The 20,341-nt window shown below is 40.9% G+C and overlaps 1 protein-coding gene across 5 annotated transcripts in view; it reads right to left on the bottom strand.

Annotated features, from left to right (window-relative positions):
• kaznb (kazrin, periplakin interacting protein b) overlaps positions 1 to 18,361 on the bottom strand; it is a 66,566-nt gene extending 48,205 nt beyond the window's left edge. For 4 of the 5 annotated variants that reach the window (XM_040115483.1, XM_040115485.1, XM_040115487.1 and 1 more), the window contains exon 1: positions 17,711 to 18,361. In XM_040115483.1, coding sequence (XP_039971417.1) covers positions 17,711 to 17,903 — 193 coding nt within the window. In that variant the 5' untranslated portion in view covers positions 17,904 to 18,361. The remainder of the gene's footprint in view (positions 1 to 17,710) is intronic. The other variant, XM_040115484.1, reaches the window with a different exon arrangement.
• Between the last annotated feature and the right edge of the window lie 1,980 nt (positions 18,362 to 20,341).

Genomic DNA, 20,341 nt, shown 5'->3' with positions numbered 1-20,341 from the left:
CTTTCATGTTTCAGGTCTTCATCTCTGAACAACAACAACAACAACAACAAAAAGACGTCTTCAGCTCACAACTTCCACTCTTCTCTAGGGATGGGTACTAGTAATAGATGAGTCGATTACTAATCGCTCATGTACCTGATTGATCTTTTTTTTTTTTCCTATTTGATCTCTTTTCCTTTAGTATCTATGGAGCATGATCATACGCTTGTAGAAAATATATTGTGCCGCACGCCAATATCAATTCTCAAAATATCGTATTAACCTGAATTTAAGACAGTGTTTTTTTCTGGAAATGATGTTCGAAAATGCCGGGGTTGTCAAAGACTAGACAGTTACTCTTTCAATCAATTACTCTTTCTGAATGGAAAAAGCTTCTCCTACAGCAAGTGTTGCTGAATGGGTTGTTTGTAGCTTTAAAGTTGTGAGGCTACTGAGTGTCTTCCAGTCTGTTTACTGTGTGCTAGAGTTAGTCAGTCCTAAAAGTGTTTAGTTAGTCCAGTTCAACCTACAGGAGTCTCTGAAAACTCCTGTATGGTGTTCGAACTGCCACAGAAGAAAACAAGTCAAAATCTTTACCATACAAACAAACTGGGGTCCGAATTATCAAAAGGATTTTTGACCGTGGACACAGAAGGTAAGTTTTCTTCACTCTAGCTTTCACTGTTACATCTTATAATGAGAGTTATCTAAGGGCCAATATGGTGGATTTCTTCTCCGCGCTATTACTCAGTCTGGAATTGAGTATATTACATGACCACTTGATCTTGGAAAAAATGTCTGTGACAATTCTGCTTTACCTGCCATTTCAATGTTTTTCAGTGACTGTATTTCAACTGCCACTTCAACTTCAACTTCTTTCAGTGTTTCAACCATTTAAAATTTTTCAACAGCAGAAAGCACACTAAATGTATTGCAGAAACTTTTTCATTTTCTAGTTAATAAAGACATTCATATAAGAAAAATAAGCGTGGTTGAGCCTGGTTTCTGAATGTAAGCACATTTTCTAAACAAGCAGATCTAAACAATGAGGCTTTAGGTTTGTGTCAGCAACATGACAAAAGACAGGAGCCATGTCTGGAGGAGAGAGCCAATTAGTTCTCTTTCCAGGGCTTGTCATCTGACATTCTGCTCATCCACAGCCTGATGGAAGAGCCTCTCCAGCCTGCTCATTCAAACCAATTAAGGTCTGGAGGTGTATTACCACACACTCATTACCTGTCTCTCAAAGTGCTCTGCTGCTCTTCACATTGCAGCTCATTGGTCCACTGAAAGTCTCAGAATTTTACCCTTTCATATCGCCCTAGCTTTTTCATATTGTCTTTCTTCCTAGTTTTCTTAGTTGTGCTCGGTATGCCTTCCTTTATCTATTTGTCTTTCTTTTTCTCTGTCTCAGTAACAGAAGGAAGTAGAGGCAGCAGCCAAAAATATTCTCCCATCAGCAGACCTCCAGAGAATAGCATCTGTGCATGTGAATGATTATGAATCCATGTGGACATATGTTAGAGTTTAAGTTATAGTCGACCAAGAAGACAAGATGAATCAAATAAGTGTGTGTTCATAAACATATGAGAATTAGAAATATGGAAATGCCCCACAGCGTCAAATCAAAACAATGCAGACACACCAAAACACTCATAAATGCACAGACACTGACAAAAGGCTTGTTTCTCCACATTTCCCTTTTTGGTTGGCACACAAAACAATACAAGAAAACACTCAGATGTTGGGCAACAAAGGGCTGTTCTCATGTCACAGGCAGACTATGTGTATGGTCTTGCTTAAGCTGTCCAAACAGTTTATCCGTGCAAGATGGAGGAAATATCTGGAACAATCCAAATTCCCTCATTCCCTCTTGCAAAACACGCTACAAACCATAAACCTCTCAGAAATTAGCTGTAATTTTCGGACTACATTTTGACTCAGCACGGAGATGGTTGGAATTCCCCCCATGACTGTAGTGGTGCTGGGAAAAGCAAAGGAAGAGATTATTCCATGGTAACAGCTTAGGAGCACGAAAATAAGAGTACCTTATGATCATTTCCATTTCAGAAGAGGACTCATAATCAGCATTACATATTGCTGTGGGTCTATTAAAGTGAAAGCAGCCTTAATAATTACTGTACAGCGCTCCTGTTCCAGGTACTCACATACCTTTTCATTTATTCATAAAGGCAGCGCAGTGTGAGTAGAACCTATTTAAATCCCTACTGGGCCTGCGTTAACTTGTTGAAAGGTCAAAAAACAACTAATAAGGAAAAGTTAGATCGATTAACAGGAATTAATGGTCACTTGAGCTCAGGAGTGAATACCAGGACCTCTAATTGAGTCCAGATGGAGCAGCCAATGAGACCATTCAGCAAAACAGAAGGCCTGTAGAGAGCCCTATTGATCTTGCTGGGAGGGATGTTTAGATTTACTTTTTTGTGTTTGTATGTCTTATTCTTATTTAATCAAACTCCATTTTGTTTCAGTTATCTTTCTCAACTGTTAATGTCATGTGTTACTCATGAGGTGTGAGTGAGTGACAACACCTGTCTGCTTGCATCTCCTTCGTGTGGATGGATTTAAGCTGTGAAGGTGTGCTTTTGACAACTATCTTTCACATCTGGTGAATAGTGGAGAAAGTAACTAAGTATATTTACCTGTGTATTTCCATTTTTGCTACTTTATAATTCCACTCCACTACATTAATACAGCTTTAGTAACTAGTTACTTTTCAGTTTCGGATTTTACATACAAAACACATCATCACATTAACGATCAAAATACCCATAAGTGTATAAGGGCTGAATCGGTTAGTTGATTAATTGATAAGTTGATTGTCAGGAAATTAATTTGCAACTATTTTTATCTTCAATCAATAATTTGAGTCTTTTTTAAAAAAAAACAAAACAAAAAAAGAAACAAACGTGCTGGTCACTTTATTGACCAAACAACTAATCTATTGATTGAGAAATAATCACCAGATTAATCAATAATTAAAATAAAAATTAGTTGCTGCTTCACCTCAGCCAACCATAACATTCAAGTCTTGCTTACATCTTAATGTTTAAAAAATGATCCTACAGTATAATAATGTAACACTGACAGGGGCCATTCTGCAAAATGAGTACTTTTTCTTTTGTTGCCAATACTTCTGTGCTTTTACTTAACAAAAGTTAAAAGTAAAACTTTTACTTATAATGGAGATCTTCCATAGTATGGTAATGTTACTTTTACTTCAGTGAATTATCTGAATACTTCTTCCACCGCTGTTGCTGAAAGATTATTTTTTCAGTAAGTTTATCCAGTCAATTAATTGTATAGTGTATGGCTCTATGGCTCGATTTTCAGGCTAATGTGAAGACAAAGAGAGCATATAAAGAGACCGTGCAGGAAATTAAAATTTGAGACTCACACTGTTCAAGTACCCTCGCTAATTGGCTAACAGCGGCGTGACAGAAGTGGTCTGACCGCCACCTCCGCTTTTTTTTCTCTTTCTAGAACAGCAGTGGTGTTTAACACACCTGTAAATTATTCCCACAGCCCTGCCAGCCTCCCCCTTTCTGACAACTCTTCCCCACTGCACTAATAACACCATAATGATGCCACTGTTAGTACAGTGCTGAGGCAGTGTGCTTTATGGACTGACCTCAAAATCAATTCAGCAGCTCGCAGGGTCTATTAATGGAGTTGAGTCTGAAACTCTTCCTCTCCTCTCCTCTCCTCCTCTCTCCCATAACATTTTTTTTCATCCCCTTACCTCTCCTCACTCCTTTTCTAGTTTTTGCATACCCAGCTCCTCTCATTAAGACCAGACCTTTGACAAAGCAGTTGACGTACTGCGGCCCTGTGGCACACATTAACCTCATACGGGGAAAGTAATAGAGCCTGTTTCAGCTGACACACAATAGGCATGGAAAAATGTATCATAGTGCCACTGCTTCCCTTTGACTAGAAACCCAGATTAACTCGACTCAGTAAAACACACTGTTATGGTGGGTATCTTCTGATCCAACTGAGTAATACTGTAAAATACAATGCTTTCGTTTTGTTCTTATTAGTGTCTCGGGTGCACATTACTTCGAAACAATGAAGTTTTTGCAGCAGGGATGGAACAGAGGCATACCTGGGGGTTTGGGAGCACATGCCTGGACAGAGACGGTAGCTTTGTCGCTTACCGTGGTTAATTAATGGGAGTCTGTAGGAAATCCCTGGATCTGAAACCCCCCTCCAAAAAACCTACACCACTTCAAGTAATGGCAGCCATGTTGAATGGGACTCATTGTACGGCGGGCAGAATGGAAGATTCCATCACTTATGTCCAGTCGTCCGAGCTGTCATGCCTACTATGAGAGGAACAATACCAGAGTGTGGCCGCAGTAATAATACCAGACAACAGAGGAGGGAATAATGGAAGGATGATAGCAGTTACTGGGGCAGTGGTGACATGGCAAGGGTTATCTCGGCTTGGGCTCGGAGACCACACATTTTTAACTGAATGTCTACATTTCAAACTGGAGGAATGGCACTTGCAAAACGCAAGAATGAACCGTGGGCCCATTTTGATTTGTGTTTCTAATATTTTGTCGACCCCTTTTATACCAATAAGGATAGGCTTAAATATTAGAAAGACCTCCCAATATAATACAACACAAAAACTGCAACCTGCAAGATGACCATACGATTGAATCAGTGTATTTTGTCTTGAGCCACAAAAAACAGTACTTCAAAAGGCTGCACTTAGTCAAACAGGCATGGAGTCATTCTTAGAAAAAGTTGAGCATATTAGTAATGCTTTTTTTCCTAACAAGAGTTGGATCAAACAGTCATCTTGCTTGAACCTCATGTCTGCAGGACATGTCGTTGAGATTTGGCAGGTGTCCACATGGACTCTGTGACTTAAAATTACCTGTAACATCCTTCTCTGCTTCAAGATAAGGTATAAATGCAGGCACTTCCAAAAACTTTAACCCACATAGCAAACCTGCGGTCTTTGGGGCCGCTGAGAGTGTGAGGCCCCATGGCTGTTGCTCACTTTGCCCATTGTTAATCCAGCTTTTCTTAGGTACATGCAGGGAGGATGTAATGAAAAGAACGTACAAGTTGCATCATTGGTAATATAGGATCCAGCTTTTTTGGAGCTTCACATGTACTAGCAACTAAAAGTCAGGGTCTCCCAGCCCCTGCTGCATCATGCAATGCTAAATCATTTTTGAAGGTTGCATGGTTGAACATTGCATGAAAAATGCGTTTTAGCCAGGACATGGACTGAAGTGTTCATTGTACAGTGTAGATATTAGTTATCACACATCATAAGGAGATATGTTGTTATGATAGCAACTCAGCCCGAGATAAAAAGAAGTGATAACAAGGTGAAGGGATAGTTACAAGGCCAACCGACATTGGTGTCTGAACTGCCTTGGCGAAAACATGCAGTACAATGATGATGTGTCAGACAAAAGGCTATTTGTAAAGTCTGTCACTGCAGATGCACCCAGATGCGCAAAGACCATAACAAGCATTTGTAACTAATGAACAAAGCAAAACATTACTATTTAATCAAAACATCAAATCTGAGAATGACCCATCAGATGAGAGTGACATACCACTGAATCTGTAAAGTGATTGAATGAATACAGATTAATATGTCTTATCTTGCCATTCATGAAAACTGAAGAAATGTTGATGCAAATGATGAGTCAAACTCAGCAGTAGCCTGCTGGGAATATTAACACTGCTTTCTATATTCTAGGTTTACCCTCTTCGTCATAATCGGAACCAGATACTATAAAGCTTGAAAGACTTTTGTTGAATAGACTAGAAACTGCTGATTGTTTAATTTCTATTTTCACTGCAATTTGCATAATTCTGGATCAAATGGCCCATGGCAGTTTCATTGAGTAGCCTATGCATAGATATATAGTCAATTTGGGATTAGCTGAACAAGATGAGCAGATTTATTTTCACTGTGTTTGTTTTTATTGAAGATACATATGTCTCCTAATATTAAAAAGGAACAATGAGTGTAATTAATTTGTGCATTTTGGAGATTAGTACATGGTAGGTAATCAGATCCTTTTATGTGGAAAATTGAGGTTTAAAATAAACGCTCCTTAGAAAAAGGAAGCAATCTCCCTTGCCGTTGATCTGATGGTCTGCTAGCTGTGAGTAACTTTGAGAGTCTCGGTGATAAAGATATCTCTTTGAATTGGCTCTTTTAAAATTGGAATGCACAAACATGTTTCTAACGATACAAATAAGCTTTGGGAAACATGGCCTTGTCTCCTGAGATATTGGTGGAGGACATCTGGTTTGAGGTCAAATTTAGCCAGACACTTATTGCAAACAATAAACACATTTACAGGAATGAATATACAAAGCCTTCTCAACGGTGTGTTTGTGTGCGTATATGTCTGAACATATAGGGTGCAGTAATCCACGACCTGATCAAATATTTGTGTGTTATTTCTTCAGCAGAATAAAACAGATAAGCATGTTTTCAACACTAATGCCTTAGGACTGCAGGCTAAATATAATTCAGGGATTGAGCCCACTTACATGACTGATGTCAACAATTCAGGGGGCTGGGGAGCTGCTGATGATACGTCAACAGAAATATTAAAATGTAACATTGAGCTGTTTTGTATTAACTTGCAAAGGGTATGACAAAATCATATTTATTTGTGCCGAAAAGAAATTAAATTAAAATAACAAAGAAGAGTCAGGATGAAAAAAAGTGTGATTCTGACGACATTGCTGGTTTTGGTTGAAAATGGCTTCACAACAAATAGCTTTATTCCAGACAGACATAACCAGATAAATTTCAGTCAGATCCTTTCAGTCTTTAATGGTGTGCTTTACGAGAGTGTAATCTTATTTTTGAAATCCATGTTTTGCCTGATGATAAATTCAAACACCGAATTGATTCATTTTAGAGTAATTGGAAACAAACTGAGCAGCAGTGCTCGGTGGATCTAGAAAACAAACAGCGAGATGTGTTGCAGTGTGAGCCACCTGTTCTGCCATCACAAATTGTCACATTTAAAAGCCCACAAACTAGGGAATGTTTTGCATTTAAGCTTGATAAACCTATCTGATTATTTAAATGTTAGAAAATAGTGAAAAATGCCCTTCACAATTTCCCAAATGCCAAGTTCACATACTGAAATTGCTTTTGTCCAACCAAAAGTCCAAAAACTTCCAAAAAGTCCAAAAAGATCTTTATTTAACTAATAATTTAACAAAACGAGTAAATTTTTACATGTACAAAAGCACCAAACATTGAACTTTTCTGACATTTTTCTGACTTAAACAATTAACCAATTATCAAAATGGTCACCCATTATTCTTCAGTTGATTAACCGACTAATTGTTTCTAGGAGCAACTACAGAAGCCTTTCAGCACTAATTCTGACAGTGCTCTATGTGGTGACCCAAAGGCACATTATAAATTGATGTAAGCAAGGACTTATGTGAACATTTGACCTTAAGTCCTCCAGTATACCCTTCAGTATGTCCCTTAGTTTGCCATTTATGGTTTGTTCGGGTGTTTAAGAGTGCACAGCATTGTCACAATGTTTATGATGTCTTCAGCCCATCAACCTTGTCAGAGGCCTACATGAAGTAGAAGATTCAGAGAACTGTTCTGCTTATCCTCTGCTCTGCTGGAATGTCACACTTTAAGTTTTCTGGATACGTACGTTGGGGGAGGCGTTCTGCACTCCAACAAAACTCATTTTCCTCCATGCCTAGTCCATTCTCTTCCGGGAATGAATTTAAACTGCAGCCAAGGCAACAATATGTACCAGCAGTAATAAAAAGTCTCCGCTTGCTAAAGCAATGAGGCATTTTAATAGTATGAGCTGAGACTGTTGTGAAGGCAACCAGGCTTCCTCTCCCTCACTGTCCGCCTCTTCCTCTCTCGCTGAGAAATGCAATTGTTTGAAGTTTGGACTCAACAGGGATTTGGATGATTTAAGGTGAAAACGAAGGGTTAGATGTGTAGAGTGGAGGCATGATGGAGACAGGGGAGTTGGGTTCTTAAAGTCAGATCATTATCTGCGCCTCCTGTTGCGAGGTGGGCACCACAACACTCAGGTAATGGCCTTGATACACCCCACTTGGGAGAATTATACTAAACACTACGTCAGATCTCATTTTTTATCTCAGCGCAGATGTAAAGTGAATTTTTTTCACTCATGAGTCCACTATCATTCATGGAGACGTACAGTGCATCCAGAAAGTATTCAGACCCCTTCACTTTTTTGAATGGATAACAGTGGGGCCAGACCTATAAACTTGAATGTCCATGACTGACTGAGTGATAGAGTTGCACCATTGGTTAGCTGAATGCCACATGACTAAGTGCTGAAGTTACACCATTGTTCGGCCAGCCGAGTGTTTGAGTTTCCCCACTGGTCGATGCTATTTCAAAATGAATTGGCGCAAACAGTTTCCATTGCTTCATCAGGGGCGTTAACTGGCAGTGTTGCCAACTTTTGATTTACTGACTTTTCAGATCCTTTTTTCACATCTTTTTTTTTTTTTTCTTCACAAAAGCACCTAGCGACAAATCTAGCGACTTTTTGGAAAACCCTTAGCTACTTTCGGATACACCTCTCTATGTGTCACATTCAATTAACCGCACAGCAGCTGACACAGACATGAATAAGCTTCTAACTTTATCTCTGAGTGATCATTTTACAGGTAAATATGGCCAAAATCATAGCACACCCATTGTCTTTAACGTATGTGTCTAGTGATTTTGTCATACGACGTCGCGATTATAAAATGAGGATTTAAGCAGTGAAGAGCAGCAGCAGCTTAGAAATGGCTTGGAAGTGACTGCTGGTTAACATGTAGTCTTTATGGGCCGCGTTTTAGTCACTGTTTCATACTTGTTCCGTTGTCTGACAAACAGAAACAGAAAAACATGTAAATGAGAACATTTTTATTGGGAATTCAGCTGTATTAAATTACTGTATATGTGAGCACAGACAGTAGGAGAGAAGCAAACAGATAAAGGGCAGTCCAGCCATATACTAGGTTTTGACCTAGTCTTGTTCACATTTTGTTATGTTGCAGCCTTATGTTAAAATCATTTAAATTCATTTTTCCCCTCATCAATCACACTCAATATCCTATAATGGCAAAGCATAAACAGAATTTTAGAAAGTTTTGGGAAACTTAAAAAGGAAAAACTGAAATCTCACATTGACAAAAGTATTCAGACCCTTTACTATGACAATTGAAATTTTGCTCTGGAGCCTCCCGTTTCTCTTGATCATCTTTAAGATGTTTCTGCAACTTGATTGGAGTCCACCAATGGTCAATTCAATTGATTGGACATGATTTGGAAAGGCACACAGCTGTCTATAGGTCTCTAGGTCTCAAAGCTGACAATGCACATCAGAGCAAAAACCAAACCATGAGGTTGAAGGAACTGCAAGAAGGTTCCCAAGAGCTCAGTGGCCTCCATAAGTCTTCCGTGGAAGAACTTTGGAACAACCAGGACTCTTCCTAGAGCTCGCCACTCGGCCAAACTGGCCAGAGAACCGGGGCAGAGGGGCCTTGGTAAGAGAGGTGATGGTCAGTCTGGCTGAGATCCAGAGATCCTGTGTGGATGGTTGTCCTTCTGGAACAACCATCACTGCAGCACTCCACCGATCCGGACTTTATGTCAGAGTGGCCAGTCAGAAGCCTGTTCTCAGTGAAGCACACATGACACCTACAGGAATCTCAGACTGTGAGAAACGAGATTCTCTGGTCTGATGAAACCAAGATCGAAACTATTTGACCTCAATTCTAAGTGTCATGTCTGGAGAAAATCAGGTACCATTCATAACCTGTCTAATACCATCCTAACGGTGAAGCATAGTGGTGGCAGCATCATGCCGTGGGGGTGTTTTCAGCAGCAGGGAGACTGCTCAGGGTAGAGGGAAAGCTGAACAAAACAAAGTACAGAGATATCCTTAATTAAAACCTCGTCCAGAGTGCTATGGACCTCAAACTGGGCCAAAGGTTCACCTTCCAACAGGACAGTGATCCTAAACACAGCCAAGACAACACAGGAGTCGCTTAGGGACAACTCTGTGAATGTCCTTGAGCGGCCCAGCAAGTGCCCTGACTTGACCCCAGTTGAACATCTCTGGAGAGACCTGAAAATGGCTGTCCACCGATGGTTCCCATCCAACCTGACAGAGCTGGAGAGGATCTGCCGAGAAGAATAGCAAAAAAATCCCCAAATCCAGGTGTGCAAAGCTAGTCGTGTCAAACCCGAGAAGACTCGAGGCTGTAATCGCCACCAAAGGTACTTCAACTAAGTACTGAGTAAAGGGGCTGAATAGTTATGTCAATGTAATATTCCAGTTTTTCCTTTTTAATTTATGCAAAAATTTCTAAAGTTCTGTTTTCACTTTGTCATTATGGGATACTGAGTGTTGATTGATGAGGGAAAATTGAATTTAAACGATTTTAGCATAAGGCTGGAACATAAACTTTGAAAAAAGTGAAGGGATCTGAAGACTTTTCTGAATGCACTGCACATCCTCCACCACATGAGAGTCTGCTGCATGTGTCAGGCTTCACTCAGACGTCCGTACTATCACCACACCTCACTCAGAGTCAAGGAAATCCTCTTAATGGAGCTGCTTGTTGCAAGTTCCCCCACCATGGACACAGAGTGATCCTCTCCAGATGCACATGATGTAGATGAAATATCCAGTAGGTCCATAAAACACAACGAGGAAACAATAGTTTAATCAGTGCATATGAATGAATCCTCTACTCTGACATATGGTGGTGATAAATACACGATGCCCACTGAAAATAAGCAGAGTTCTTATGGTTTAACTCACTAAAGTCCATTTCTTTTTCTAATGAAAAAAACGATAGAGTACTTCACTGTATGCAAAGTTATGATAAGGGGCCATGTGAAGGAAATCGGGCAGAAAGGTATCATAAGAGGAGCGATAATGCGGAGGAATATCCTCATTATCCAATTCCTCTCTTTACTCCCAAGCCATTAACAGCCAGACTCATAATCTGCTCTTAACCCGAGTCATGACCTACACACAGGAAATCCATATTAAATGTCGTCCTCATCAAAAACCATCTGGGAAACAAAGACTCTCAAGAGCCAGTGGCAAAGAAATAGTTAAATGAGCACTTGGGCTTTCATGAATCTAATTAGCATACAGAGACATATCCGTCAAACTGATAGGAATAATATCATCTCAGAGGCAGAGTGTCATACCGGAAAGCAATTCACTGCTTAGTGTCACAGCTAAAGTACTCCTCAGTCCTCCTTGAATTCGCTTTCACTTACTTACTCTGTGAAGTTTCTTTCAGATAAAGCTTGCATGGAAAATTTAGGTGCAGAGGACTGTCTGTTGGAGATGTACCCTTACTTAGAGTTGGCATCCTTCTTGCAACTCCGTCTTCTGGTTCTGCTCTATTGCCTTTCTGCTTGTATACCTGCCTGCCTGCTTTTGTGCAGGTTCATTCTCTCCGAAGTGGCAGTTTACATCAGGTGCCGCATGGCGAGGGCACTGTGACCATCTTCCACCCAAACCCAAGGAATGCCATCACTAGCTTGTGCCCAAGGCAGCACTTCTGTCACCTCTACCAATAGACCTAAGACACAATGGGGTTAGCTGTCCTCTGTCAACTCTGACCCTTTATGAATGCTGCAACCGTAGCATACCACAATGCCCTTCTGGTGAACCACAAACTTGGAAAGATTTCAGAGCTTTTTTAAACAATACAGGCCAGCTTCCTCTGCCCCTGTATGGACATGAAAGTGAATATGTGCCTTCCAGCTGTTCGCTCTGCACCCTAAGGCAGCCAAATTCAGGAGTGGAAACTCTTTCATGAGTGAAAGACCACGGGGCTTCTGCTCTCACTGACAGCCAGCTCAGGTCTGTCAGTTCATTACTGGGGCTTGCATTCCATTACAAAGCAAAACAAATAACCACAGAGTCATTATTTATTTAAGGTCATTACCAACCACTGTAGAGCAAAGGCTGCCAATGTGACAGTAAGTACTTCTAAGCCCTCAGCTATTAAGTGCAGATACACCCAACTAAAATTGAAAAAATACTGAATACAAAATAAATTAAACACTTAATGAAAAAGAAGCTTATCTATTACATAAATAAATTGCAAAAACTGCAATAAAGATGGCTCATATTACTTAAATTGTTTGTTGCATAAAGTCCTGGTTGAAATTATTGGCACCCCTGAATTTTAAGTACAGAATTGTACTCGTTATGAATTGGAATTGTTATTTTTATTGACAATAGCATTTCTGATGCTCTCAGACAGTTCTCTTGTCTTTGCCATTGTAAAAAAGGAATTGGAAACCATCAGCCCCTTGTTATGCAGTAAAACCATCATTCGTTGGTTAATTCAGGTCAATTGAACAATGAAAATTGAGCACAGGTGAGTCTTATTTGTTTTTTTATTTTGAGTGAGGAACAATTGAATTGAACTTTAATTCAACAATAATTGTGTCAAGGGTACATTTTATGTCTGTATTTTTTATTTCACTATATGAAAGCATTTTTGTTGTTGTTGTTGTTCAGTAACTTTAGACATTTCATTGAAAAACCAGTTTATACAAAGTTCGTTCATTTGCATTTATTTGTTAAGATATTTTAAATTCTGTACTTAAAATTCAGCGGTGCCAATTATTTTGACCAGAACTTTATACTGCATGGATCTATCATATCCCTTTTGGTTGGTGTCAACTTTCTTTTTCTTTTTTTTTCAGCAGTTGGTTTTACATGGCACATGTGTTACTTTTCAACTATCCTTGACGTATAAATTTAATTAGACACTCAATATAATGATTACATTATATGTGTAAATCTATATTTAATTTCAGCTGTGTTCCATGAAAGTAATATAATAAAAATGTCAGAAAGTCATAATTTTTAGAAGTGAGCACTGTAAGCCATTGTTTTACCATCATTTAAGAGGAAAATTAGGTCTTTATCTCCAACTATCAGATCACTGTCTCTGTCTTTGAGATGTCTGCATCTTCTCCAAACCTAGGAGCAAATCCTCCCACCCACCACCACCGGTATTTTCATCTGGTATTGGAGCCCCAGGAGTCCCCGCTATGCCATGATTAGTTCTTTTACCGGAGGAAGTCAGTGAGGAAGGGGAAGAGAGAGGGAGAAATGTTAGGGGAGTACAGGGCTGCCTCTGTCTAGCTATTGTTTGGACGCAGTTCCTCTCACGCTGCATTGACCACAGACAGGGCGTGGCTGAGGGAGGCCAGGCAGGGAATATTAGTGGGGGTGGTGAGGTATTCGGACGGTGGTAGATACAGGGGGAAGGTTAGAGCGCATTGCATACTTTCTCTGCATGTGAACAGCGAACAGGAAGGCGGGTGGTCCCTGGAGACAGTTACAGAGGAGAAAGAGAAAGAGATGAAGTGGGTGGGATTTTGCCCCTGTGTAGTTTGGCGCTCTGTTCCCAGCCCTGCTCATGTGCACGATGAAGTAATGAGAGACCCGGGGCCTCTGACAAACTCAGGCCAGATGGGGAGAGGATTCTTACCCACAATTACTCTAAAGCAGAGAGCATTAGAGTCAGTACAGCTTCTCCTCTTTGGAGAAAACATAATCACTGGGTCTTTTAAGAGAATACTTAATCAACACTATTTTACAGCAAGCTGTACAGTTTGGAGGATGTCTTTAAAGGTTGCAGCTGTGTTATCTTCCTCTATCCCTAAATACGGGTATCCTAGTATACAGCTATGTTTCAACAGCAGCTATAATAGAGTTGTAAAGCTGCAGGAGCCGCTGGTACTGGAAGTATTTTTTTTATTTATCTAAATTGCCATTTGAAAGTTTACTTTTAAGGATATTTTCAGTGTCCCTCATCATACTGCACAAACATAAAAAGGGAAAAAAAAGGGGAGTGCATTTTGAGTCCCACACTACCAACAATGGTGCTCTTTGCAGTCAAGGTCCACAAGTATTGCAAAAAAGGAGGAAGACTCCAAGGCACTTCAAGTTCTGAGTATAATGAAAAACCTTTAATATTTCAAGGGTTACCACAGAAACACTGCAGAGTCTTCTAGATAATCTGACAATACCATTGTATGGCCATTTAAATTTGTTCTTGAGAAATCATATTTTTTATGTGGTGTGGTGGATGATTGTTAATACTAGACAAAGAATGAGCCTCTGCCACTGTCAGTATGTGAAAGAAGCTGGCTACAGGCAAGAGTCAGAGCTGTAACAAATTCAGAACACTTTGTCAGTGCAATTAGGAACCAAACACTCAGTTATAATCGCCAAATTCATCCAAAAATTACCCCAAATCTGAAAATGAACTGATTTAAACTGCTGAATGTTTCATCACGTTTCTGCAAAGCCTAATCTTAAGCTTCCACTTGCTTTTGGCAGCACACATAACAAAATTTTAAGCTCTGCTAAGCTCTGAATTTTCTCACCAAAATTCTCCTTGAGAGTTGCTGTGACTGCCCCTGATGCTCTGGGACAATTGAAAAATAAGAAAGTTCATATATACATCACTGCTTTCACTCTTTATGCCATGCACATTGTTCCCCTTGGTTAAAGCAGCCAGGAGTCACCCATACTTTATGGTCTTATGGTTATGTTTTAGAAAGGTTTATGGATTAGTATTGGCAGAATCCCATGAGTCCGTGATGAGCACTTTCTCACCAGCCAACTACAGGGCACTGGTAAGCCAAGAGGATAAATAATGTAATATCCCATAAGGTTAGCTCACATTGATTTTAGAGAACAATATACTTTCCTAAATCTTCCGTTCACTGAGAGAGATTGAATTAACTGAGATATGTGGGTTTTTTTTTTTCCTCACAAGTCAGATGGACGTTAGGTATGATAGCAATGTAGTCGACTGGTACTGAAAGATCCGCGTTGTTTATGAATGTTAAACAAGGCCTTGACATCAATGTGATAGATTAAGAGAAAGAGAAAGGGCCAATAATAAAGGGGCGTCATCACCCTGGCAATGAATACATTACTGTCAATGGCCTGAATAAAAGGAGGCAGGTTGTTTGTAACAGTCAGCCAAAGACCTTTCCACTGACTCTGCTGTTATCTAAAATTTTAAAGAGAGATATACTTGGAAAATTACACAAAATGTACAAAAGCAAAAAGCAAATGATAGTGAAGCATTCCTGATGCAGGGTATAGAGAGTAAAAGTTTTGGTTGATTTAATCTCTTGTTCCTCTCGATTAGTTCAAAAGAAGAGCAGACTCAAGGCCAACAACAACAGCAGCCTCTATTGCTGTGTTTGAGGCCATGAGGTGAAACAGCAAATTTTGTGACATTTTGGCGCAGTATAGTACATTTACAGGAAGTCAGGTCATGCATATTAAACAAAACTTGTCTGCGAGGCTGCTTTGATCCTGCACAGGGCGGAGCCAACAAATGGACTAACAAACAGCCTGGCCTGTAGAGGGACATACACCTAAAGAACATTTAATCTCCCTAAGCCACTGGACACTGACGCCTGCCCACCACACACCAAACTGCCTAACATGAGAGTTCTCCCAGATGAATCATCTTAAACTAAAAATCTTAAGAAAAACATCCCTAAAGCTAAGCAGTTCTCAGGCTCATCCCTCTTTATGCAGGCGAGGTGAGGGCTCGGCTGCGTTAGTTTGTCGGCTTGAAGTAAAGGAGGGAGGTGGAGGATGGTGTCTGTGGCTGTGTTTGGCCTGATCCGTCACCTGACTGCTGGCCTGGCCTCTGGGAACAGGAAATATGACATCACTGCCCTGACTTTCAGGAATGTGGGAATGTCAGGCTGCCTGTTAACACTGCAGGGGAGAAACAGAGACAGAGAGCAAGCAGGATGGACACAACGGATAACTCACCGCAGCCGAGTTATTCCATCTCTGAAAACTACCCTGTGTGAAAAAATTCTACTCAGCCATTCCGTTGATGCATTGTTCTCCAAGTTATCCAGCAAATAATCTGAACCTGGCTCAACTTTTGAATGGTCAACATCAACACAACAAAGGCTGAGATATCCTGACTTTTATTCCCTTGTATGCTTCAGGCTCCAAAATCACTGGAGCCTGAATTTCCCATGATGTAACTTCAAAGTATCTTTTTATTAAACCCTGCCTGCCTCGTAAACTCCCACGCCTTTCTAACTCCACACCACCAAGATTGTCAAGCAGGCTTTCTGTTTCAAAATGTATACTCTCCAAGCCCGAACCGTGACAACCCTGATGACGTCGCTGTGACACCATGTGTAAAATTAGTGGAGAGCTCCTTTAACTGCATCTTTTGAATGCACAGTTTTAATTCCTGACGACACCCACAACCAACACCCTGACAGATTGCAGGATACACACAGTATCAATGATGCACACATGAACGCATAGTTCAAAACAAGCACATCGTTGCTCTAAAGCCACATTTCACAAAGATCAGCCCTCAGTCTTGAGCGCCAGCAGTGGATAAGAGGAATCACCTGCTGCTTAACTCCATATGCCTAACACAGGGAGCCTTTGGGAGCCTTTTAATGGACACTGTGATCGAACTGCTTGGTAGAGTATGATCTCAATAACCCACAGGCTTCTAAATATATCCAAGTCAAATGCAGAACACAGGCACCACGAGGCAAAAGACCAGAAACATGAATTCTTTTTTCCTTTTTTTTCTTTTCTGTGGCCTTTTCACTATTTCAGCATGACAACCTTTCTCTACATGCAGACTATGAGAAGTCTAATCTGTTATGTCATCCTGTATTTTGTTGGAAGCTTTAAATTTGTCATGAGTAAGTATTTGTTTAATAAATTGACGTGACTACAGACAGTTGTTTCTGCTGTTCAGTTCACACGTCAGGGCAACAGGCAATCAAGATTTCCCCCTCTGCTGTTGTTCCAATCAAACAACATAAAACGAATTAATTAATGAATCCAAGATGTCAGCTATATGAAAGTAGCTTATAAGAATGTGTCAAAAGATGTGTTTAATTAGACACAGGCCATTGTCTTACACAAACTGAAGCAAACATAAAATGCTGAGCGCTATTAGGTATGCAACAACTAAATATAAAAGGATATACTTTTTTTCATGGTATCCAAGTTATTACTTATAGCAACCAGAGAGATATTAGAAAGCACCAAGTGAAGCCAGAACAAATTATTTTGGGCCACTGAAGCCAGAATGAGAAGTCCCGTGAAAACTTCAGTTTAAAGCTCATTCCTCATTCATCACATCTTTTTCCCAGCTATGTAATGGTGCCATGGTGTCTCCAGCCCCTATCAGAGATGTTGGCATACAGGCCCAAAGCGCATTTTAAGACTCCATGCCAGACTTGGGGAGAGAGTCGAGAAGGAGCCAGAGCTAGAGGGAGAGCAGCCCCAGAGGAGCCCAGCTGCTGCCTGGGAAACCAAACCCGGACAGGCTCTGGCCCACGCTCTCTAACCCCAACCCCTCCCATCTAATAACAGAACTCAGTCTGTCTCTTGTCCTTTTTCCTTTCAATTTGCTGCCTTTTCCACTGCCCCTCTGGTGTGGAGTTTGGGGAAAAATAAGTCAGTGGAGGAACAGTGGAATGATATCAGTTCACCCCACTGCACATTCCCCAAATATTTCCCACTGTTGATTTCAAAACAGTCACACATGTTCATGTTCTAAGTGTCATACACAGAGAGGCCAGGGATTGAGTACACACACATTCACATGCACATGCTGTGACACTCACCCCGGTAGTGGAGGCTGTCATCGTGGTGGTTGTGCTGGTGGTGGTTCTCCAAGGCAGGGGGGCTGCTGGCACCCAGCTCTGCCAGTCTGCGGCTGGTAGCAGAGAGCTCAGAGCGGAGATTGGTCACTTCCTGACTGGCAGACTGGATGGCCCCATCAATCCTCTGTGCCAGCTGTTTGTTGTCTTCCATCATTTTAAGGATTTTCCCCTGAGGACCAAATCCATACAGAGCAGCATGGTGTCAAGTGGAGCATTAGAGGGGGTAAAGCTAAGACCTTTGCCTTCTCTTCTTATCCCCCTCTTCTCCTCCTCCTCCACCTGTGCTTCTTCTCTTACAGTTTACTTTGCACATATACAAAAAACAAAAAAAGCCAGAAAGCCAGTCCCTTTCCTATTCTCCGCTCAGCAGCACAAAGATGATGTCTACCTGTTACTGCATAAAGAGTAACATCTGTGTGGCCAAGCACCACACAGTCAGTGAAAGCGCGCAGGGCAAAGGAGAAAAGGAGTGAGCACGGGAGAAAGAGAGGGAGAGCGAGCGCAAAGCGAGCAGAGAGAGAAAAAAGACAGAGGGGAAAAAGAGATGCAGCCCAGCAGGCAGAGGGGAAAGTGAGCGCTCCCGCCGAGGAGAATGTGCTGTGAGCAGCTGCTCTCAGAGAGGACCCAGCACACACTGGGATGACATGCAGCCTTTTAAATGGACTGTACCATGTGCTGGAGGACCAGGGGAGAGGTGGAGGGGGGACACAGTTGGACTGAGCTGCTCTCCAGCAACTCTCTAACTATAGTTGTATATCCCACACCCTATGGAGCCTGTAGTGAGTTAGTAATCAGGTCTGTGGTGGGGGAAAAGTACAGATTGTTTCTTTCTACTTCTTCCTTACTCCATTTCCCTGCACTCAGAGCTTGGCAACAGTATTAAACCCTTTGACAAGCACTTGTCAAACCTTCTATATCTTTTCACTCCTGCTCCCACTTTCCCTTCCTCCCTCTCACTCACACACCCGCTGTCTTTTTGTCTCTCCCACCCCCTCTTTTTTCATTCCATTATATATTCATCTCTTTGTCCTGGGAAAGCTCACCCCCACAACAGTGGAAGGGGAAGGGGGCCGGCTTAAGGCACCCGAGGGGAAAACATTTCAACTCTGAGAGCAAACTTAGTAGAGGACAGAAGCACAGCCCTCTAATGGGCTAAACACAAAGAGGAGAGGCCGGGAGAATTACAGTCGAGCATACATAGTGGAGCTTTACTTCTTTGAGCAAAAAAAAGTTGGAGGGATTATGTTTCAATTTATCTGTGGTCCCTGCAAACAAACAACACGGCCATGAGTTCTTATCTGTATAGCTGTAAAATTCCATTACATGCACAAAAGGTTAGAGATGTGGGGGGTAGACCATTCATCTTAACTTAAAACAATCCCTGATACTGCTGAGCCATCACAACTTTGAATCTGCATTTGACATTTCATTCCCCAAGTAAGAAAACACACCCTGTCTCCAGCAAGAACCTGAGGTATATGAGTGATACATCACTCAGATTCTGTCATCCGTGGCTTGGGTGATAACGGCTCAGTGCTCATTGGTATTCACACGATGGCAGAGAGAGACAAACAACGATGACACGACAAGCTTGCAAGACCGACAACTGAATGAGACACACAACTTGGTAGTTTACACCAGTAGTTTGCTCACTGCATCCTGCTTTGTACTGAAGTCCACGCGGTGCCAGAGTTACAGATAATCTGTGACTATCAGACAGGGACCCATTAGTGTAGCCTCCACTGGTCTACTTCGGCTCATTAGCTCTTCTACTTTGTACAGTCAAGGTAGAATGATATGACAATGTATACTTTTAGAGCAATGTTGGTTTTACAAGATTTTTGCTTTGATGTGTATCTGGATATGTCAAGTACGTCATAACCCGAAAGCAGACACTTCGATCTTCCAAATTACACCTGTAACCACTTAATGAAGGAAGCTTCTGTTTTCAAGGTCAAGAATGAACTTCTCAACAATTAAATATCAACTATCACAGATGATAGTGATCATAGTAAGTACATATGAATTTTCCTTTAAAAAAATACATGACAAGTATAAACCTCTGTGGCAGTGTGCCCAAGTAGCACCTCCTCCGGATATGATAGAGTAAGTGTTGAAATAATTAGTCGATCAACCGATTAGTCTTTTCACAGAAACTCCATAACAATTTACTCAAGTAATGATGAAAAACACTTGTTTTCAACTTTTCCAAAGTGAGGATTTTCTCTTTTTCAATGTTTTATCATTGCAAATTGAATATCTTTTGGCTTTGGACTTTTCATCAGATCAAAACAAGCAATTAATTTGAAGTTGTCATATTGTTTCCTGGGGAATTGTGATGGCATTTTTTCACTCTTTGCTGACATTTTATAAGAAAAAATTAAAAAAACAATAACAACAACAAAAACTATTAACAGCACACAGCTATGCTCACAATGGCAATGCTAACATGCTGATGTTTAGCAGGTATAGTGTTTACCATGTTCAGCAAGCTTATTTTAGCATGCTAGAAAGCTAACATTTGCTAATGAGAAGAGACTGAGACTGAGACTGATGGGAATGTCATTTGTTTTGCGGGTGTTTGATAATAAA

This window comes from Xiphias gladius, chromosome 21 (assembly GCF_016859285.1).
Source record: "Xiphias gladius isolate SHS-SW01 ecotype Sanya breed wild chromosome 21, ASM1685928v1, whole genome shotgun sequence".
Classification (NCBI taxonomy): domain Eukaryota; kingdom Metazoa; phylum Chordata; class Actinopteri; order Istiophoriformes; family Xiphiidae; genus Xiphias; species Xiphias gladius.
The sequence above is the reverse complement of the archived record's forward strand: the minus strand, read 5'-3'. Positions and strand labels throughout refer to the sequence as shown.